This window comes from Oncorhynchus clarkii, chromosome 4, assembly GCF_045791955.1.
Source record: "Oncorhynchus clarkii lewisi isolate Uvic-CL-2024 chromosome 4, UVic_Ocla_1.0, whole genome shotgun sequence".
NCBI classification, from domain to species: domain Eukaryota; kingdom Metazoa; phylum Chordata; class Actinopteri; order Salmoniformes; family Salmonidae; genus Oncorhynchus; species Oncorhynchus clarkii.
The window spans coordinates 40,972,964-40,994,577 of NC_092150.1; the positions used below are offsets into that span (position 1 = coordinate 40,972,964).

Consider the following 21,614-nt stretch of genomic DNA (forward strand, 5'->3'; position numbering starts at 1 on the left):
GTAGAATTCAATCTTAGTCCTGTATTAATGCTTTGCCTGTTTGATGGTTCGTCTGAAGGCATAGCAAGTTTTGAGGGAGCTTGCAATTGGCATGCTGACTGCAGGAATGTCCACCAGAGCTGTTGACAGAAAATGTCATGTTAATTTCTCTACCATAAGCTGCCTCCAACATTGTTTTGGAGAATTTGGTAGTACGTCCAACCGGCCTCACAACTGCAGACCACGTGTAACCACGCCAGCCCAGGACCTCCACATCCAGCTTCTTCACCTGCGGGATCATATGAGACCAGCCATAAGCTAAGTATTTTAAACTGTATGTAACTGTCTTATGTTGCTGGACCCCATGAAGAGTAGCTGCTGTCTTGGCAGCAGTTAATTGGCATCCATCAAAAATCATTTAACAAATAATATGCAATCGTTGTGCAGAAAGGTAACATACTGTAACTATTTCATTGGTCTGGAAGACAAGTGATTTCAGTGAGTACAGAATATTAATAAATGGTAAGTGTGTGGTAGGATGCAGTAGTCAGCGCATGGTTCACCTGTTGGAATAGTCTTGTGGCTTGGGGGTAGAGGCTGGCTTTGAGACAGGTGGTCAGAGACTTGATGTTGACACTCACTGCAGTGGATCCCGCTCCACTGTGCATTGCCTTCTCCAGCCTTTACGACCGGAGGCCTCTTTTAGGTAACATGTAACTTGAATTTGGACCCCCTCATCCGTGGCATCCTGGGTTGCAAGTTTCCTCCGAATGGTTCCTATACACAAAGAAAGAACATTGAGTTACAACTGAATATCACATGGTTTTGCACATGAATTTAAGTATTTACTTAAAAGAAAAAAAATGTAACACATTTAATAATATTAAAACTTATTGAGATTAGAGAAATTCCTTTCTCTTGTTTTCAAATGAACTTATGGCTAGATGGCTTGCAGAGAGCTGATAGCAGTCCTCTGAGTTGAGGCAACCCGCCAGAAAAGCAAAAATGGCCTGCTAAGGGCTTTAAGCGGTCCTCTGAAAAGGGGCTACCCGCCGGAGATGTAAATCACGTCTTCAACGGCAAATGCTGCTCACCCACTGGCGGTAGAAATTACTAACCTTGGGCATAGGGAAAGTGCAACATTTGTGCATACCGGGGTTGGTTTGACTTTGGATAGCCTATCTGTGAGGCTAGATAGGGACCGTCAATAAATTAAACAATGTAAATGGGACAATATTTTCATGTTTACACACCTTTTAGTCTCAATAAATGCTTTCAATATTTCTATATGAATTTCTACAATTTATAGTTGGTTTCATTTGTAAACATTTTTACCCCCCATTTCTCTCAATTTTGTGAATATGATTTTGTCTCATCACTGCAACTCCCCAACAGGCTCAGGAGAGGCTCAGTTCAAGTCATGCGTCCTCTGAAACATGACACGCCAAACCTCACTTCTTAACACCCGCCCACTTAACCAGGAAGCCAGCTGCACCAATGTGTCGGAGTAAACACCGTTCAACTGACGACCGGAGTCAACCTGCATGCTCCCGGCTGGCCACAAGGAGTCGCTAGAGCGCGATGAGCCAAGTAAAGTCCCTCCAGCCAATTGTATGCCGCCCTATAGGACTCCCGGTCACGGCTGGTAATGACACAGCCTGGGATTGGTCTAAAGTTGGCATTCATAGAAAAGTAACTATGCATGAGAATGTTTGTCCTCCATGCAAACTTTAGTCCATGCATATGCAGAATTTCTGGTGGTTGAAGTATTCTTTTGCAAGCAGGTAAGTACATATTTTATGCAAATAGGGGATATGATGACACTCTTACTCATCAAACACAATAACAAGATGCAGCCATTTGCAATTAGTGAGAAGAATGAAAATCTATGTGTTTTATTTTTGGATTAATTAGACATAGGAATCTATTCCTATTCCACCCACACATCTAGAGAAATGTGATACATTTTTCCATTGCTCTCTCTTTTAGAAACTGCCATGAAGTTATAATGCTTGTTCACACTGCAGTTTTATGACAGGTCTGATTTATAAGGGGAAACGTGCGTATGTGTTCTTTTCAGAAATGGCACAATAATTTAGAATATATTTAGTGTTATAAATGAGGGCACAAAATGCTAACTTTTGAGGAAAAACTGGCGCACAAAAGTTTAGTGGTATATTCTATACCCAACGTTTATAAATGAGGCACCATATCTCTCTGATCTTTTAATTATACTACCTGGCCGGGCTTGCCCTCCTCCTCAACAAGTGGTGGGGTGCAGTTAGTCTTCTGATAGCTCTTGTTGTTGTTTTTTAACTCCTTCAGTTTGATCTGATGATTTGATAAATTCGTCTATCAGTGGGCTGAAATTTAACTAGTGGCTGCTGCCTGTTGCTGACATTCTGTAAAACTTTCTTCCACACAAATTATGTTCACAAATAAACTACACAGAAAATGTGCACCCATGACGGTCGCAGATTACCCCTGGCAATGGAACGGTTAGATAACGGTCCTGGTGGGAAGAAATTAGGATAGCAGCACTGCTGCCATACCATCCGCAATATCATCATTATTTTCCCTCTAAATGCAATTCATGCGAGATTTATATATTTTTTTTCAAGAGTTGCGCAGTTCAGGTAAAACAAGTGTTAAATAATGTATTATCATTCTGACGGAGCTCCATGAAATACTATCCTAGCCTAGCTGCCTACACTGACCGCCCGTCTCGATTTGAACCCTCTACTCATTGCGCACGTGAGTACACTACAACGGTAACGGTAAAAAAAGAAGAAAAAATAGGGTTTCTATTATGAGCAGTAAACCAGGTCATGTAGCATATTGTCTACTGCAGTAGTGTGCATTCTCTACTAGAATAATTTGCAGACGCCGGGGGTGTGGTCTCTGACATCAACACGCGCTGCTCTACTCCCTAGGTCTGGCTCGAGGTCTGGACCAGGCAAGCGTCATTATATCGGGCCATATGGACGTCTGCTTTTATATCCTGTATTTTAATAAACAAGTCGCACAAATTGGATAACGAATAGAAGGCACGGATAGAAGACAAGAGCATCGAAAGAGAGGCAAGTTTGTTCTGCATTTTCGCAGAGTAGGCTACCACTCGAGTTTCAGCATGCTGCTCTGAAGTTCCTATTCGCCAAGTCACGTTTTGTAAGTGATATGTTTCCATGCCTTCATTTAATATTGTAATGTGAAATGTAATGTACTATATTAGCCAGGTACTATGGAACCCATATATTTAAATAATGTTCGATTTTTCTTATATCTGTAGGCCTGCATTCTGTATTAGTTTAACTATAAATCATCCTTATATTGCTTCCTACAATAGTGATTCAAATAATGACATAGTTATAATAGTACTACATGTTTGATCATTATATCAACATATTTCATGTCATAATAATGAGTCTAATGATCATGTAACTTTGATGACGTTTCCAGGTAGGGCTGGCTGGGAGAGAGAGGGCTGTCTGAGAGTATGCTGGACTGGATGCCTCGGCCTGTCAGCTCTGCAGTGGATTAATATTATTCAGGTACAGGAGGGAGCCAGATTCCCGTGTTGTGTGTTCAACGTGCTGACACTATTTGACAGACAAGAGGGGTGGAGCTTTAGAGGTGGACCTAACCAAGGACAACTGTCTGGTTTCTTCTCAGTGTATGGTGCAGTTTCTCACCTGATGCTGAAGGGATCCTTCCAATGTTGACTCTTTGATCTTCCCTTCAACCCAAGGGCTTCTAAATTACTAGACTACAGAGGGGAGTGCTAAAGTATTAGGCCTCGCTGAGGCATTGGATTGAAGTTTGCAAAGTAAAAACAGCAAACGTGAGTGAGTGGCACAGGATATCTCAGTTGGAGCCTGCCTGAGGACCTATCTATGAGCCTATGACTGGGGCCATGACAGCCTCCGACAGCAGCTTCCAGTACCGTGCGCTCTTTGAGTACAAACGGGAACGTGGTGATGACATCAGCCTCCAGCCGGGGGACGTCCTGACGGTCCTGAAAGCCTCCCTAAAGGACTACCAGGAAGGGGACGAGCGCAGCCCCAAGGGATGGCTGCACGGCACCAACGAGCGGACCAAGGACAAGGGCGACTTTCCTGGGACGTTTGTGGAGTATGCAGGGGTGGTGAGGCAGGTGCTGCCTGTGGTCAAGCCCTGGCCCAGGCCCGTACCCCCAACCCCTGGGGGAACACAGAGCAGTCTCGGGCCCGGGCCACAGCCTTCAGGGGCCACTGCAGCAGGAGGTGAGTGTTGGGACTGGGGCTAGGGCATGCCAAGACCACCACTTTCAGAAATATGGAGACTGGTAAATGTTTGAGTTATCTGTTATGAACTGTTAAATGCAATTTAATGGTGCTTTGCTTTACTGTTGGTCAGGTAATCTATTCCGCTAGGGTTTTATTCTGATGCTGGACCAGAAGTGTACAGTAACACTGACTGAATGGCAGCCTGTCTGTTGGGTCATTCCATTTGATTTCAATCACTTTTTGAACGCACCACTTTTGATTTGAACATATCTTTCCATACAGATTTTCCCATGGTAGAAGTGGTCAGAAAGCATCTTTTTGTTGTTGGAGGTGCTCAAAGTTGACCCGTTTTGCATACCCAATCATAACATGAGACATCCATGTCTTCATCACTGGAAAAGATTAAAGGTTGAGTTTGACATCATGAAAAAGCTTACAAACAGGGTTGTCAAACTATTTAATAATTTCTTGATTATTATAATTTTACTTAACTCTAACGTCAATTATAAAAAAAACGTGTAGACTCCAGCGTTTTTTGGTGTGTGCATATGTTGTTGGTTAAACCCTGATTTACATAATCTGAAGTGTATGTGTTGTGCCCACCATCAATTGAGACACAGCAGGGTCGTTCCATATGATTTCAATCACTTTCTGAATGAACCCCTTTTGATTTGAACAAAATCTTCCATACATGTTTGCCCATGGTAGAAGTGGTCAGTCAGTGACTTTTTGGACCTGAATACCAAAACATTCAGGAGATAGAGGTGCATAAAGTTGACCCATTTTGCAAGAAGTCATTTCCATCTAAAAGGACCCATGAGCACCAACATGTGAAGTCTATAGGAGTATATCAAATTTTGTGTCAAATGAAAGCTAACAACTTCCATTTTTGAGAAATTAAGGCATATATATATATATATATATTTTTTTTAACCAATATTACATCCTAGAAATTACAAATATGCAAAGGCTTTGATTTCTGGTCATGGGCAATTCCACATGAACAGAACTACACTTTGACTCAGTTATTTTTTTACATTAAATGTATGCCAATCAAAAACCATTGGTTTCAAAGTTTAACAAATCATACAACTCTGTGCACAAGGACTGCTTTTAACAATTTCCACAGGACATTTTTACAAAAACTGCAGATATAAACTTTGGTAACGGAATAACTGTAAAATCTCTCAGGTTTTTATGTGACCATTTTGTCTGCAGAAATAATGGGGTGTTAGCTATGAGATGGAACTTGAGTTTGAAAATATCTATTTGGGTTATTGAACTACAGTAAATGAAGTGGATTTACACCAGGTAACAGAATTACGGTGATGGAATTACATCATGGGTCTCTGATCTGTCCTACAAAAAAATGCATAATTCTGGATATGAATGTCATTTTCCTCATGTTTGGACATCACAACGCCCCATAGCACAGTAGAGTACAAAGCAGTACAATACTACACAGCGGAATAGTGTTCAGTAGAGTACATTCCAATATACTCTACTATACTTTTCTTTACTGTACTATACAGTATAACTGTATTGTATTGGACTGTACTGTGCTCTACTCACTGTATATTACTGTACTGTATTGTACTGTACTCTACTGTGCTCTACTCACTGTACTGTACTGTAGTATACTGTGGTATCCAAACGTGTGAAACATATGTCTATGATAAGTTCAGATTTGGTCCAATCTGGTCCGTCTGTGGATGTTAACATCAAGGCCAGAGTGGACTGACCAACTTTCCAATGTCCATCGATTTCCGGTGTCAATCGGTCGGTGCTAAGTAAGTGAGGCTGCTGACTACAGTACATTACAAGAGAGGGGGCTTATGGGTAGGGGTCAATAAGAGCTGGTAGAGGTGACATAACCTGGAGAGTGAGAGTGAGAGAGAGAGAGGGAGAGAGAGGAGGAGGGGTTGCTGAACATAACAGTATGCCAGTGGAAGTACTGTAGCAGGTGACCCAACTGGGGTTTGTGACCATTATGATTGTCCATTGTAGCCAATTCAGTTGCAGTAATTCCATTACAGATTTGTTTGGTACGAGTTGTAATCACAAAATTGATATCAGAAAAATCACTACAACTAATTGGTAGGTTACTTCTGTGAACTGTCATAATCCTCCCTCATAAGGGAGAGAAATTTTAAAATATATTAAAGATGCAGTTTGTGGGTTTTTGCTAACGGAAGGCAATATTTCTTATACTTAGAGAAGGTTAACAATTTCTCCAAAACGAAATATACAGTAAGTGTTGAGATTAATTGGCATGGGTCTTTACATCAACTTTGTGTTATGATTTATTTCTGACACCGTTTAAGACTTTCTCTGGTAGATGTTTTATAAGACCCCTTTTCCATCTGTTTATCCAGAAATCAAAACCTTTACTTTTGCCTAATTTTTAAGGAAAATGGTTGAAAAATGTATCTGACTGTTCCCTTTTCAAATATACACTCTTAGCTTTCATTTGACATCCAATTTGATATGCTTCTATGTATGAACTTCATATGTTGGTGCTCATGTTCCCTTTTCAATGGAAATGCCCTCTCAGAGATGGAAAAGGGAGTTCAAAATCAAATCAAATTTTATTGGTCACATACACATGGTTAGCAGATGTTATGCGAGTGTAGAAAAATGCTTGTGAGACCTACTTGCAAAAGTCTTACGCTATTAGAAATACATTAAAAACTATTTTTAAAGGTAACCTTTATTTAACTAGGCAAGTCAGTTAAGAACAGATTCTTATTTACAATGACAGCCTACCCCCGGCCAAACCCAGGTGACACTGGGACAATAGTGCGCCGCCCTATGGGGCTCCCAATCACGGCCGGATGTGATGTAGCCTGGATTAAACCAGGTTTTGTAGTGATGCCTCTTGCACTGAGATGCAGTGCCTTAGACCGCTGCACCACTTGGGAGCCCATACATCCATACACATTAACACAATAATGTTGAAGTGAAGGCCCCTGAAACCTAATATCAAGATTTCTATTTAGTTTTGCAGAAATAAGTTCAAGAAATATTATTATTATATCTTTAAGATATTTTCTAGTTTCTCTCCCTCATGAGGTGGGAGGATTATGAAAGTTCAATGATAAATTTTTTTAATGAACTATTAAGTTATAAAAAGGTGTTACTCTGTTACTAAATCACAGTTGCAGTAGAGTACAGTACAGTAGAGTACAATACAGTACAGTAAAGAAAAGTACAGTAGAGTATAGTTCAGTATGGTAGAGTTCAGAACAGTAGAACACACGAGAGTACAGAATAATGTAATATACTCTACTGTAGTATACTCTACTGTACTGAATTTAGCTAGACGATTTTAATGGGCTAAAGTGATGCTGCATTAGCTGTTACAGGATAGGTACTGTTTGGTGTAGCAGAGAGAATTTTCTACTAAATACAGTTGAAGTTGGAAGTTTACATACACCTTAGTCAAATACTTTTAAACGTTAGTTTTTCACAATTACTGATATTTAATCCAAGTAAAAATTCCCTGTCTTAGATCAGTTAGGATCACCACTTTATTTTAAGAATGTGAAATGTCAGAATAATAGTAGAGAGAATTATTTATTTCAGCTTTTATTTCTTTCATCACATTCCCAAAGGGTCAGAAGTTGAATTAATCAATTAGTATTTGGTATCGTTGCCTTTAAATTGTTTAAATTGGGTCAAATGTTTAGGGTAGCCTTCCACAAGCTTCCCACAATAAATTGGGTGAATGTTGGCCCATTCCTCCTGACATATCTGGTGTAACTGAGTCAGGTTTGTTGGCCTCCTTGCTCGCACACACTTTTTCAGTTCTGCCCACAAAGTTTCTTAGGGAATTGAGGTCAGGGCTTTGTGATGGCAACTCCAATACCTTGACTTTGTTGTCCTTGAGCTATTTTGCCAAAACTTTGGAAGTATGCTTGGGGTCATTGTCCATTTGTAAGACCCATTTGCGACCAAACTTTAACTTCCTGACTGATGTCTTGAGATGTTGCTTCAATATATCCACATAAATTTCCTGGCTCATGATGCCATCTATTTTGTGAAGTGCACCAGTCCCTCCTGCAGCAAAGCACCCCCACAACTGCCCCGTTCTTCATGGTTGGGATGGTGTTCTTCGGCTTGCAAGCCTCCCCCCTTTTCCTCCAAACATAATGATGGTGGTTATGTCCTAACAGTTCTATTTTTGTTTCATCATACCAGAGAAAATTTCTCCAAAAAGTGCCATCTTTGTCCCCATGTGTAGTTGCAAACCGTAGTCTGGCTTTTTTTATGCCGTTTTTTGAGCAGTGGCTTCTTCCTTGCTGGGCGGCCTTTCAGGTTATGTCGATATAGGACTCGTTTTACTGTGGATATAGATACTTTTGTACCTGTTTCTCCAGCATCTTCACAAGATCCTTTGCTGTTGTTCTTGTATTGATTTGCAATTTACCAAAATACATTAATCTCTAGGAGACAGCGTGGTCCCATGGTGTTTATACTTGTGTACTATTGTTTGTATAGATGAACGTGGTACTTTCAGCCGTTTGAAAATTGCTCCCAAAGATGAACCAGACTTGTGGAGGTCTACAATTTTTTTTCTGAGGACTTGGCTGATTTCAAGCATGATGTCAAGCAAAAAGGCACTGAGTTTGAAGGTAGGCCATGAAATACATCCACAGGTACACCTCCAATTGACTCAAATTATGTCAATTAGCCTATCAGAAGCTTTGAAAGCCATGACATCATTTTCTAGAATTTTCCAAGCTGTTTAAAGTCACAGTCAACTTAGTGTATGCAAACTTCTGACCCACTTGAATTGTGATGCAGTGAGTTATAAATTAAATAATCTGTCTGTAAACAATTGTTGGAAAAATTACTTGTAGATGTCCTAACTGACTTGACAAAACTATAGTTTGTTAACAAGAAATTTGTGGAGTGGTTGAAAAATGAGTTTTAATGACTCCATCCTAAGTGTTTGTAAACTCCCGACTTCAACTGTATGTATGGAAAGTTTAGTTCAAATCAAAGGGGTGCTGTGAAAATGTGATTGAAATCAATTGGAACGTCCCTGTTATAATATGAGTCACCATGGACCAAAGTGTGAATTGGGCTTCCGGGTATTTCTGCACTTCCACCAGACCAGAGTCCTGAGAAGTGAACATGTTGTGACACAGCCTCTGTGTGCTCCAATATGTTCCAATGTGCTCCAGAGGCACAGCCTGCCTCAAAGATGCTATCCTGCATTAGCGTAATTGTGTCGCAATGTTTCTCTCACTGAAGTAGTCCCTAACCCACCTCAGGTGTTGCTTCTGCTGAAATGAATATACAGTAGCATTTGTGTTTGCGAAGATGATGGGTATGTGCTTTTGGGAAAGATTAGGTATACGTGTGTGCGTGTGTTTGTGTGTGTGTTTGTGTGTGCGCTTGTCTGAGTGTGAATGTGTGTCTGAGTATACGTGTCATGACTCGCAGGCAGCTGGATTTGTTTGGATGTTTTATTCAGGATCCAGATGAGCAAACGCAACACTCTTCCCAAAGAGGACAAGCTCTGGTCTAACTGTATCCTGACTTCGTGTGAGCAAGCTAAAGCAACGCTTATCTTCTATTTGGCAGGCTTTGATTAAGGTTTTTACAGGGCTGGGGAGCTCTGATTTAGCTCTGTGTGTTTGGCCTGTTAGGATTGCTGTAGTGTAGTGTGGTGTTGTGTGGTGTGGGCTCGTGCAGTGTAGTGTAATCTCCCAAGGGCAGATTCTGCGTGTAGACCAAAGAATCTGCCGGGACTGAATGGGATGCGTGAGAAATCGAGCTGCAGTAGTTTTGGTCTTTGGGCTTTTGTCACTGGTTATATTATCTGATCAGGCAGTCTCATTGTTCAAACACTACCTGTCAGATTCAAACACTACCTGTCAGATAGAACTCGGCGTGCCCAGTTTGATGGCAATTCGTCTGATATGTTAACTGTCCAGAAGGGGGTGCCACATGGCTCTGTTCTTGGACCACTGCTGTTTACTATCTATATTAATAATGTTGGTAGAAATGTGTCGAATGCTAGTTACCATTTTTATGCTGATGACTCAGTTACTTATTAAAGGCCTGTGAAGAACTCCAGTCTGCTTTTACTGTTGTCCAGACTCAGCTCTGTCAGCTGAAGTTGCTTTTAAATGCTGAAAAGATAACTGGTTGATGGTTTTCCTGAAATCTAAGATAAAACCTCACTCTTCCACGTATAGTCACTATGCCGTACAAGCAAATAGAATGAGTAGAAACGTACAAGTACTTGGGTTTCTTGCTAGATGAGTGTCTCACCTTTAAACCCCCAAATTTTCGTATTAAGTAATGTTTTTCTTTTGAAGCAAGAAAGAGGCATGTTTACGCTACTTTTGTTCCTGTAATTGATTATGGTGATATCTTGTAGATGTATGCCCCTGTGGCGCATTACGTATGCTGGACACTGTGTACTATGGGGCGCAGATGTTTGCTGGAGGAACACGGAGGGCTTAGTTTGCAGAGGGAGTCGTAGTGCCCAAACAACACTTCTATCACTGTTTACGTTTCCATTAACTTGTCCAGTGATTTTTGTTGACATTTAGAAAGTGTTCATAGAAAATAGATGCGACAATTGCCTGCTACAGTGTGTTTCCATTGAACTGATAAAAACAGCTGGATGTAATGACATCACACCAAAACCTGTCATATAAAAATGGTGTTTCCATTATCTATATAGGCAAATTGCGCATTCATAAATTAGCAATAGCCTGTATACCCTCCAAACTATGTGTTTCTTGTCTCAGGAAGCCCGCAAAAGCCAGCATGGATAGAATGCAAGAATTTACTAATATTTTCTAATAATTATCATGAGTTAACATATTGCCACGGTCCGTGCTACGGTGAAACTTGCACTCCTGTAGATTTGAAGTAACTGAATGGTGAAACTTGCACCCAGCCAGCTAGAAAAGCAAGGCGAAGCAATTCAGGCATGAAAAATAGATTTAGCATGCAGTAGGCATTTAAAATTAAAAGTTAAGTGGAGCTTTATAGTTACTTGATGACATAACGTGCCCCGCATACTTTCAAAATGATTAATCAATCATGATTTATAAAAAAAAAACATAATAATTTGTTGCAATAAAGAAAGTTTGAAATCCAGCCCTGTCAAATACATAGAAATGTTTCCATTACACGTCGCAATGCTGTTGTTTTTTGCAACATTGCTTTCTAGAATAAACCTGGGTCAGTGAAACCTGCGTAGTGTTGACAAGCAGGCATAAGAGGGCTCACAAATCTGAAGTGTACGGTACAGTACAGTACTTGGTGTTCCAAAACACTCTCCCTTCCTCCGATGTGCTTGGGAGGGAGAGAAGTGGAATAAGAATGGATTAAGTTCTAGAGTCCCGGTGGTGAGGCACATTCTTTGATGGAATTATGGGGCGCTCAAAGAATTACAGATAACAAGATTAGCGGTCTCTGAATTATTAATTTCATGACCCGCGTTCCTTCACTCATTCTCCCTGTTTCCTTCTTGAACATACAGAACCAGCCAATTCCCACACCTCCAGTCACAGTCAATTAAAATCAGGTGAATATAACAACGATAACAACCGTGTGTTTTGTGAAACTGAAACTGAAATGCTGAGATAGCGGTTAGCAAAGTCCTCCTATCTATCTCACCAGTGCATGCTCGAGTTTGACAACTAGCCATCCCATTTGGGTGTTGTACAGTACCAGTCAAAAGTTTGGACACACCTACTCATTCCAGGGTTTTTCTTTATTTTGACTATTTTCTACATTGTAGAATAATAGTGAAGACATCAACACTACGAAATAACACATGGAATCATGTAGAAACCAAAAGAGTTAAACAAATCAAAGTAGGTGTTATATTTGAGATTCTTCAAAGTAGCGTACCCTTTGCCCTGATGACAGCTTTGCACACTCTTGGCATTCTCAAATCAAATCAAATCAAATCAAATTGTATTTGTCACATACACATGGTTAGCAGATGTTAATGCGAGTGTAGCGAAATGCTTGTGCTTCTAGTTCCGACAATGCAGTAATAACCAACAAGTAATCTAGCTAACAATTCCAAAACTACTACCTTATAGACACAAGTGTAAGGGGATAAAGAATATGTACATAAAGATATATGAATGAGTGATGGTACAGAGCGGCATAGGCAAGATACAGTAGATGGTATTGAGTGCAGTATATACATATGAGATGAGTATGTAAACAAAGTGGCATAGTTAAAGTGGCTAGTGATACATGTATTACATAAGGATGCAGTAGATGATATAGAGTACAGTATATACGTATACATATGAGATGAATAATGTAGGGTATGTAAACATTATATTAGGTAGCATTGTTTAAACTGGCTAGTGATATATTTTACATCATTTCCCATCAATTCCCATTATTAAAGTGGCTGGAGTTGAGTCAGTGTGTTGGCAGCAGCCACTCAATGTTAGTGGTGGCTGTTTAACAGTCTGATGGCCTTGAGATAGAAGCTGTTTTTCAGTCTCTCGGTCCCAGCATTTGATGCACCTGTACTGACCTCGCCTTCTGGATGATAGCGGGGTGAACAGGCAGTGGCTCGGGTGGTTGTTGTCCTTGATGATCTTTATGGCCTTCCTGTGACATCGGGTGGTGTAGGTGTCCTGGAGGGCAGGTAGTTTGCCCCCGGTGATGCGGTGTGCAGACCTCACTACCCTCTGGAGAGCCTTACGGTTGTGGGCGGAGCAGTTGCCGTACCAGGCGGTGATACAGCCCGACAGGATGCTCTCGATTGTGCATCTGTAGAAGTTTGTGAGTGCTTTTGGTGACAAGCCAAATTTCTTCAGCCTCCTGAGGTTGAAGAGGCGCTGCTGCGCCTTCTTCACGATGCTGTCTGTGTGGGTGGACTAATTCAGTTTGTCTGTGATGTGTACGCCGAGGAACTTAAAACTTACTACCCTCTCCACTACTGTTCCATCGATGTGGATAGGGGGGTGTTCCCTCTGCTGTTTCCTGAAGTCCACAATCATCTCCTTAGTTTTGTTGACGTTGAGTGTGAGGTTATTTTCCTGACACCACACTCCGAGGGCCCTCACCTCCTCCCTGTAGGCCGTCTCGTCGTTGTTGGTAATCAAGCCTACTACTGTTGTGTCGCCTGCAAACTTGATGATTGAGTTGGAGGCGTGCGTGGCCACGCAGTCGTGGGTGAACAGGGAGTACAGGAGAGGGCTCAGAACGCACCCTTGTGGGGCCCCAGTGTTGAGGATCAGCGGGGTGGAGATGTTGTTGCCTACCCTCACCACCTGGGGGTGGCCCGTCAGGAAGTCCAGTACCCAGATGCACAGGGAGGGGTCGAGACCCAGGGTCTCGAGCTTGATGACGAGCTTGGAGGGCACTATGGTGTTAAATGCCGAGCTGTAGTCGATGAACAGCATTCTCACATAGGTATTCCTCTTGTCCAGATGGGTTAGGGCAGTGTGCAGTGTGGTTGAGATTGCATCGTCTGTGGACCTATTTGGGCGGTAAGCAAATTGGAGTGGGTCTAGGGTGTCAGGTAGGGTGGAGGTGATATGGTCCTTGACTAGTCTCTCAAAGCACTTCATGATGACGGAAGTGAGTGCTACGGGGCGGTAGTCGTTTAGCTCAGTTACCTTAGCTTTCTTGGGAACAGGAACAATGGTGGCCCTCTTGAAGCATGTGGGAACAACAGACTGGGATAGGGATTGATTGAATATGTCTCTCAACCAGCTTCAGGAGGTAGTCACCTGGAATGCATTTCAATGAACCTTGTTAAAAGTTAATTTGTGGAATTTCTTTCCTTCATGCATTTGAGCCAATCAGTTGTGTTGTGACAAGGTAGGGGTGGTATACAGAAGATAGCCCTATTTGGTAAAAGACCAAGTCCATATTATGGCAAGAACAGCTCAAATAAGCAAAGAGAAACGACAGTCGATCAATACTTTAAGACATGAAGGTCAGTCAATCCGAAAAATTTAAAGAACTTTGAAGGTTTCTTCAAGTGCAGTCACAAAAACCTTCAAGCACTATGATGAAACTGGTTCTCATGAGGACCGCCACAGGAAAGGAAAAACCAGAGTTACCTCTGCTGCAGATGATACGTTCATTAGCATTATCAGCCTCAGAAATTGCAGTCCAAATAAATGCTTCACAAAGTTCAAGTAACAGACACATCTCAACATCAACTGTTCAGAGGAGACTGCGTGAATCAGGCCTTCATAGTCGATTTGCTGCAACGAAACCACGACCAAATGACACCAATAACAAGAAGAGACTTGCTTGACTTGCACAAGCAATGGAAATTACACCATTGGAAATCAGTCCTATGGTCTGATGTGTCCAAATTTGAGATTTTTGGTTCCAACCGCCATGTCAGAGCAGGTGAACGGATGATCTCTGCATGTGTGGTTCCCACCGTGAAGCATGGAGGAGGTATAATGGTGTGGGGGTGCTTTACTGGTGACACTGTCAGTGATTTATTTAGAATTCAAGGCAAACTTAACCAGCATGGCTACCACAGAATTCTTTATTTATTTATTTTTTACCCCTTTTTCTCCCCCATTTCGTGGTATCCAATTGGTAGTTACAGTCTTGTCTCATCGCTGCAACTCCCGTACGGACACGGGAGAGGCGAAAGTTGAGAGCCGTGCGTCCTCCAAAACACAACCCAACCCAACCAAGCCGCACTGCTTCTTTACACAATTTCCACTAAACCCGGAAGCCAGCCACACCAATGTGTTGGAGAAAACATTGTACTGCTAGCAACCGTGTCAGCATGCAATGGGAAAAGGACATCCCTGCTGGCCAAACCCTCCCCTAACCCGGATAACGCTGTGCCAATTGTGCGCCCAATGAGTCTCCCGGTTGCGGCCGGCTGTGACAGAGCCTGGACTTGAACCCAGAATCTCTAGTGGCACAGCTTGCACTGCAATGCAGTGCCCTAGACCACTGCACCACTCGGGACTCCCCTGCTACCACAGCATTCTGCAGTGATACAACATCCCCTGGTTTGTGCTTGGTGGGACTATCATTTGTTTTTCAACAGGACAAATACCCAAGCCGTGTAAGGGCTATTTGACCAAGGAGGATAGTGATGGAGTGCTGCATAAGATGACCTGGCCTCCACAATCACCCAACCTCAACACAGTTGAGATGGTTTGGGATGAGTTGAAACCCAAAGTGAAGGAAAAGCAACCAACAAGTGCTCAGCATATGTGGGAACTCCTTCAAGACTGTTGGAAAAGCATTCCTCATGAAGCTGGTTGAGAGAATGCCAAGAGTGTGCAAAGCTGTCATCAAGACAAAGGCTGGCTACTTCGAAGAATCTCAAATATAACATCTATTTTGATTTGTTTAACACTTTTTTGGTTAATACTTGATTCCACATGTGTTATTTCATATATTTGATGTCTTCACTATTATTCTACAATGTAGAAAATAGAACAAATAAAGAAAAAACCTTGAATGAGTAGGTGTGTCCAAACTTTTGACTAGTACTGTAAGTTAGTATGTTCGCTAGCAAGATAAATACAACCACTGCACTGCAATTATGACAGTGGTTGATGAATCCCTGTTGGTTGTATGATCATTACTTGCAGGTGTAGAGGAGAGGAGGAGGAGGAGGAGAGGTGCCAGGCAGACTAATCAGGGTTCATTGTGAAGGTAATGAGCTAAGCATATACCACACACTGCCTGCTGGAGATAAGCACACTCAGACACAGAGAGATCTGCATATAAAGGGATGTTTCATTTTAAGTTGATGGAGGAAGCTGTTAGACAGGAACCAGACTGGCCCATGAACCAGTAACTTCCACCTGCTAACCTGAGAATCTTTATGAGGTGTGTTCTTTGACTTTGTGTGCGTACAGTGTGGGTGTGTCTTGTTCTCTATATAACTTTAACCTTCAGATATTTTTGAGTTGACCTGGAATGAGGTCTGGCCACACAGGCAGAACACCCCATCACCTTCTGGTGCACCTAAACATTCCCCTGACACACACACACACACCACACACACAAAACATACCTCACTGTCTAAAGCAGCGGTTCCCAACATTTTCCGTTCCGAGGACCCCCAAACCACCGTCAAAAGCTCTTGAATTTTTAGCATAAAATATATTTTTATCAGTAAATGTAACAGTTGAAATGCCTATTATTATACACAATATTAGGACCACCATTTCCAGGAGTCACAAAATTTCTTTAACATAAAATATCTTGCCGGTCACATTTAGTCAACAAATTCTTCTTCTTCTTCTTCTTCTTCTTCTAATTGTTATAAACCATTTGCATTGTTAATAGTAATGTAAAATAGCTTATAATACCATTAATACTTCCACTTGTTATTTTTGTAGAACATTTTTTTGGGGGGGATATACAGTGACTTCAGAAAGTCTTCAAGCCCTTGGACGTTTTCCACATTTTGTTATGTTATAAAATCGATTCAAATGGATTTCATTGAAATATTTTGTCAATGATCTACACAAAATACTCTGTAATGTCAAAGTGGAAGAACATTTTTAAATGTTTGTAAAAAAATATATTACAAATATATAACACCAATATACTATATCTTAATTACATAAGTATTCCCCCTTAGTCAATACATGTTATGATCACCTTTGGCAGGGATTATAGCTGGGAGTTTTTCTGGGTAAGTCTCTAAGAGCTTTGCACACCTGGGTTGTACAATATTTGCACATTATTCATTTTTTTATTTTTTTTTATTCTTCAAGCTCTGTCAAGTTGGTTGTTGATCATTGCTAGCCATCCATTTTCAAAACTTTCCATAGATTTTCAAGACGATTTAAGTCAAAATTTTAACTAGGCCACTCAGGAACATTCAGTGTCATCTTGGTAAGCAACTCCAGTGTATATTTGTATTGTATATTGTTTTAGGTTATTGTCCTGCTGAAACATGAATTTGTCTCTTTGTGTCTGTTGGAAAGCAGACTGAACCAGGTTTTCCTCTAGGATTTTGCCTGTGGTAAGCTCTATTCCATTTATTTTTATCCCAAAGAACTCACTAGTCTTTACCAATGACAAGCATACCCATAACATGATGTAGCCACCACCATGGATTTGTCCCACAGCATAACGCTTTGTATTCAGGATATACAGGTAATTTCTTTGCCACATTTTTTGCAGTTTTACTTTAGTGCCTTATTGCAAACATTGCATGTTTTGGAATATTTTTTATTCTGTACAGGCTTCCTTATTTTCATTCTGTCAATTGGGTTAGTATTGTGGAGTATTACAATGTTGTTGATCCATCCTCAGTTTTTTCCTGTCACAGCCATCAAACTGTAATTGTTTTAAAGTCACTATTGGCCTCATGGTAAAATCCCTGAGCGGTTTCCTTCCTATCCAGCCACTGATTTAGGAAGGACACCTGTATCTTTGTAGTGATTGGGTGTATTGATATACCATCCAAAGGGTAATTAATAACTTCATCATGCACAAAGGTATATTAAATGTCTGGGATCAGCACCAATTAGCATCTCTTAACAAACTACTGCCACATAGTCTATTCACAGGAGTCACATCAGATAGTGTGGCTCGGCCTCCCTGGTGGCGCAGTGGCCAGCTGTGCCACCAGAGACTTTGGGTTCGCACCCAGGTTCTGTTGTAACCGGCCGCGACCGGAAGGTCCGTGGGGCGACGCACAATTGGCCTAGCGTCGTCCGGGTTAGGAAGGGCTTGGCCGGTAGGGATATCCTTGTCTCATCGCGCACCAGCGACTCCTGTGGTGGGCCGGGCGCAGTGCGCGCTAACCAAGGTTGCCAGGTGCATGGTGTTTCCTCCGACACATTGGTGCGGCTGGCTTCCGGGTTGGATGCGCGCTGTGTTAAGAAGCAGTGCGGCTTGGTTGGGTTGTGTATCGGAGGACGCATGACTTTCAACCTTTGTCTCTCCCGAGCCCGTACAGGAGTTGTAGCAATGAGACAAGATAGTAGCTACTAACAATTGGATACCACGAAAAAGGGGTAAAAGAAAAAAAGAAAAAAAAGATAGTGTGGCTCAGTATTAAAAGGATATATAACATCACCCTTACTATTTTCAGTATCATCGTGGTGTGATAAAGTATTTTACTTTAAAATATGACATACAGACTACTCTACATACAAATAAAAAGTATTTCAGAGAAATGAATGGAGAATGAATTCCCAATAATGTCTGAAATGCTGTGACTCTCATATTGTAAAAATGACATAGGTATGTAGTTGTTATGATGACCATTGCAATATCACCATATTTACACAATCATCTTTGGAGCCATAGAAAAACGCTGGGTAGATCCACAGGCTTTCCTAACAACAACGACAATAGCAAAGGCAATGTGTTAATGTGCCCAATCTCTGTAGTATTAGAGGTTTATTTTGTGTAACTTTAGGTTTTTCACTTCGGTTTTGAAAGCCCATTACCAGGGCCAGGGGTTGTGTGTGTTAAAGTGATGAATAGTGCTGCAGTCCAATTGGGAGATCAGGTAATACAAATCTACATCGCTGTTCCAAATAATGTGCCAAACAGGCATGAATAAAACAAAAGGATAACTAGGGCTACAGCCCAGGCAGAGATCCTCCTCAGAGACTAGCTGGGATTGAAGACTATTATTATAGTGTTCTGGTGTTCCAGTGTTCTATTCCTGTTTGGTTACATCTGCTGGGTTCATGTATAGATCATTATCAATAAAATGTCGTCCAGAATCTCCTCCCATGTCCAGGAGTCCTGAGATGGCTGCTGCTGCCCGTTACCACGCTGCTTGGTCCTTTGGTGGTGGGTGATTCTGTCACAGCTGTCTCCTTCTGACGAGAAGGTGTAGTAAGGCTCGGAGGACCAAAGCGCAGCGTGATGTGAATACATACTTTTCATGTAAGACGAAATAACACGAAGTACACTAAACAAACAAAATAAAAACACAAATGTGACCGCTATCAACACTGAATGCAAACATGCAACATCCATTAGACATAGATAATCACCCACGAAATACTCAAGAAATATGGCTGCCTAAATATGGTTCCCAATCAGAGACAACAACAATAAACAGCTGCCTCTAATTTAGAATCAATCTGGGCAACCATAGACATACAAAATCCCTAGACTGGGGACAACCCCATAAACATAAAAAAGCCCTAGACAGGGTAAAACATATAATCACCCATGTCACACCCTGACCTAACCAAAATAATAAAGAAAACAAAGAATACTAAGGTCAGGGCGTGATAATATTGGACATTTGTAATTCTGACTATGCTCTTCGAGGAGGTGATGATATTACAACCAAATAGTTATAACAGTTATTTAACGATCCTTTGTAAACGGCACGCAGTTGTAAATGTTTTTAGCGGAGCTGAAAACTTTGCCTCCCAGCAGGCAAATTGTACGCCCTGCATCTAACGACCTATACTACTAGGTGATATTGTAGTTCTAAATTGGAATGAATGTTGCACAATAATGGAACTTAGCATCAGTGAGAGCTGAGTGTGAGAACCCTGGTAGCTGTCTGTTCTTAATGGGCCATTATGATGTGCACATGCAGTTATATAGAAAGAGAGACACGTTTCGCTACAGTGGCTGAGCAGTGATGGTGAGAGGGAGAGAAATGCACTTCAGAGCTAGGCAGGCAGACAGGCAGGTGGGAGTATAACCAGGCACTGCCAGTAAAGTCATTTTACTGGATGACTGATTGGCCTTGGTATTGCTTAGCTGGATCCAACATCCATGCAGGTGAATTTACTTGTCAACAATAAAAACAGATGTCCTTGCAAAATGGCTGTTTTGTTTTCCCCTCCCAAAAGAAAACTAGTTGTGAACCTGTTTCCAGCCGCCACGTAACCTGTGTGTTATTTCACAATTCAGTTGAAATGCAGGTAGTGAGCAGCAGGCTCTGTCTGTGTAGCATCTATCTTGATCTCATGACATCTCTGTTTTAATGGAGATGTTTGGCACTCAATTACACTCTGGAACGTTTCTGAAACACAATCCTCCCCAGTAGGGTTGGCATCCTTACCCTTACCTCCCATGTGTATCAAGGATGGCCGCCTATTATTTTGTGTGTATGAATAGACACATGTTACCATCTAAACCTGGACCCCAGCACCATGCCAGAAGCAGATGAAACACTCTTCCTTTGTGTGCCGTTTTGGGACATTTCTGCTGCTATTGTGGCTTTCCAGCCACCTCTCCATTTTCCACAAAGATTATAAACACAAGGGAGAGACTTGGACTGTAAATCTGGACGCTCTCGGATCTGTGTGCGCAGTGGCTTGGGATGAGGTTTTATGTAAAAAAATAAAAAATCCCCCATCTAGCCGAAACCTGCTTTCTCTCAGTATCCTCTTCTTCTTGCTATTTATGAACCCCTATAAAATGACACGCATTTATGCCCTCATTTTTATGTCCTACACTCGTCTGTGCATTTTACATGTCCTCTGAAGACTCCTCGATGTATATATATTCTCTTCTCGCAGCCATTTGATTAGTTTAATTCATGCAATTTGAGGAACACGTAAAGATCATTTAACCGTTTATTTGTCTCAAAACTGTCGTTTTCGTTGAAGATAAACACAGTGACTGAATGCTGCAACTAACTTTTATGTCCCATATACACTGACTGCCTGGCTGGTGAAATAGATTCTTGTCCAACAGGAAAAGTTGTGTATTTCAAGCCAAGGTGTGCCGCCTGGCCCATTTCTTCATATTTCCACAGAGTGAGGCCAATCTGTCCTCTTTTCCCCTCACTCTTGATCTTATCGAGTCCAACAACCCAGCTGGATGGCACCTGCTTCGCTTCTAGGACCAATTTCCCCTTGGTGCAGCTATACACAGTTCATTTATTAGGTGATCGATGGAAAGTCATTTCACTTTTCCTAAATGGGAATGGATCAAAAGACAATCTGAGTTTGCAACATCCATTTTTTGACTTTTATATTAATGTTATATATGGTGGTTGTTCCACTAAAAGTTTTGCGATTATGCTGCGGTACTTAGAGGTAATTTGCGGTTTAGTACGGTACCCTGCGTCACCACTTCATTGCTCCAGACCAGCGTAAGGGGGAGTTGGAGCACTGATTATGCTTTTGGGTCCTACTGTGTCTCTAACAGACAACTGTGACTCTAACTACTCATTATGGGCTATTAGCAGGACAATATACCTTTACCAACACCTCTCTGTATTTTGATACTTTGTGGATGGGGTCTCCCCAATGGCGCAGCTGTCTAAGTCACCGCATCGCAATGCAAAATGCGTTGCTACAGATACCTGTCCTGGCCGCCACCGGGAGACCCATGAGGCAGCTTTTGTTTTTAATTTACAATCCTCCAATTCTCTATATGTAATTATTGGCGGAGAGTCACGTCATATTTTTCGATATACTG

The 21,614-nt window shown here is 41.6% G+C and overlaps 1 protein-coding gene across 1 annotated transcript in view; it reads left to right on the forward strand.

Moving 5' to 3' along the window:
- The first annotated feature begins 3,027 nt into the window (after window positions 1-3,027).
- LOC139406818 (phosphatidylinositol 3-kinase regulatory subunit gamma-like) overlaps window positions 3,028-21,614 on the forward strand; it is a 297,830-nt gene continuing 279,243 nt past the window's right edge. Inside the window, exons 1-2 of the mRNA XM_071149873.1 lie at window positions 3,028-3,147; window positions 3,439-4,241. Coding sequence (XP_071005974.1) covers window positions 3,881-4,241 — 361 coding nt within the window. The 5' untranslated portion in view covers window positions 3,028-3,147; window positions 3,439-3,880. The remainder of the gene's footprint in view (window positions 3,148-3,438; window positions 4,242-21,614) is intronic.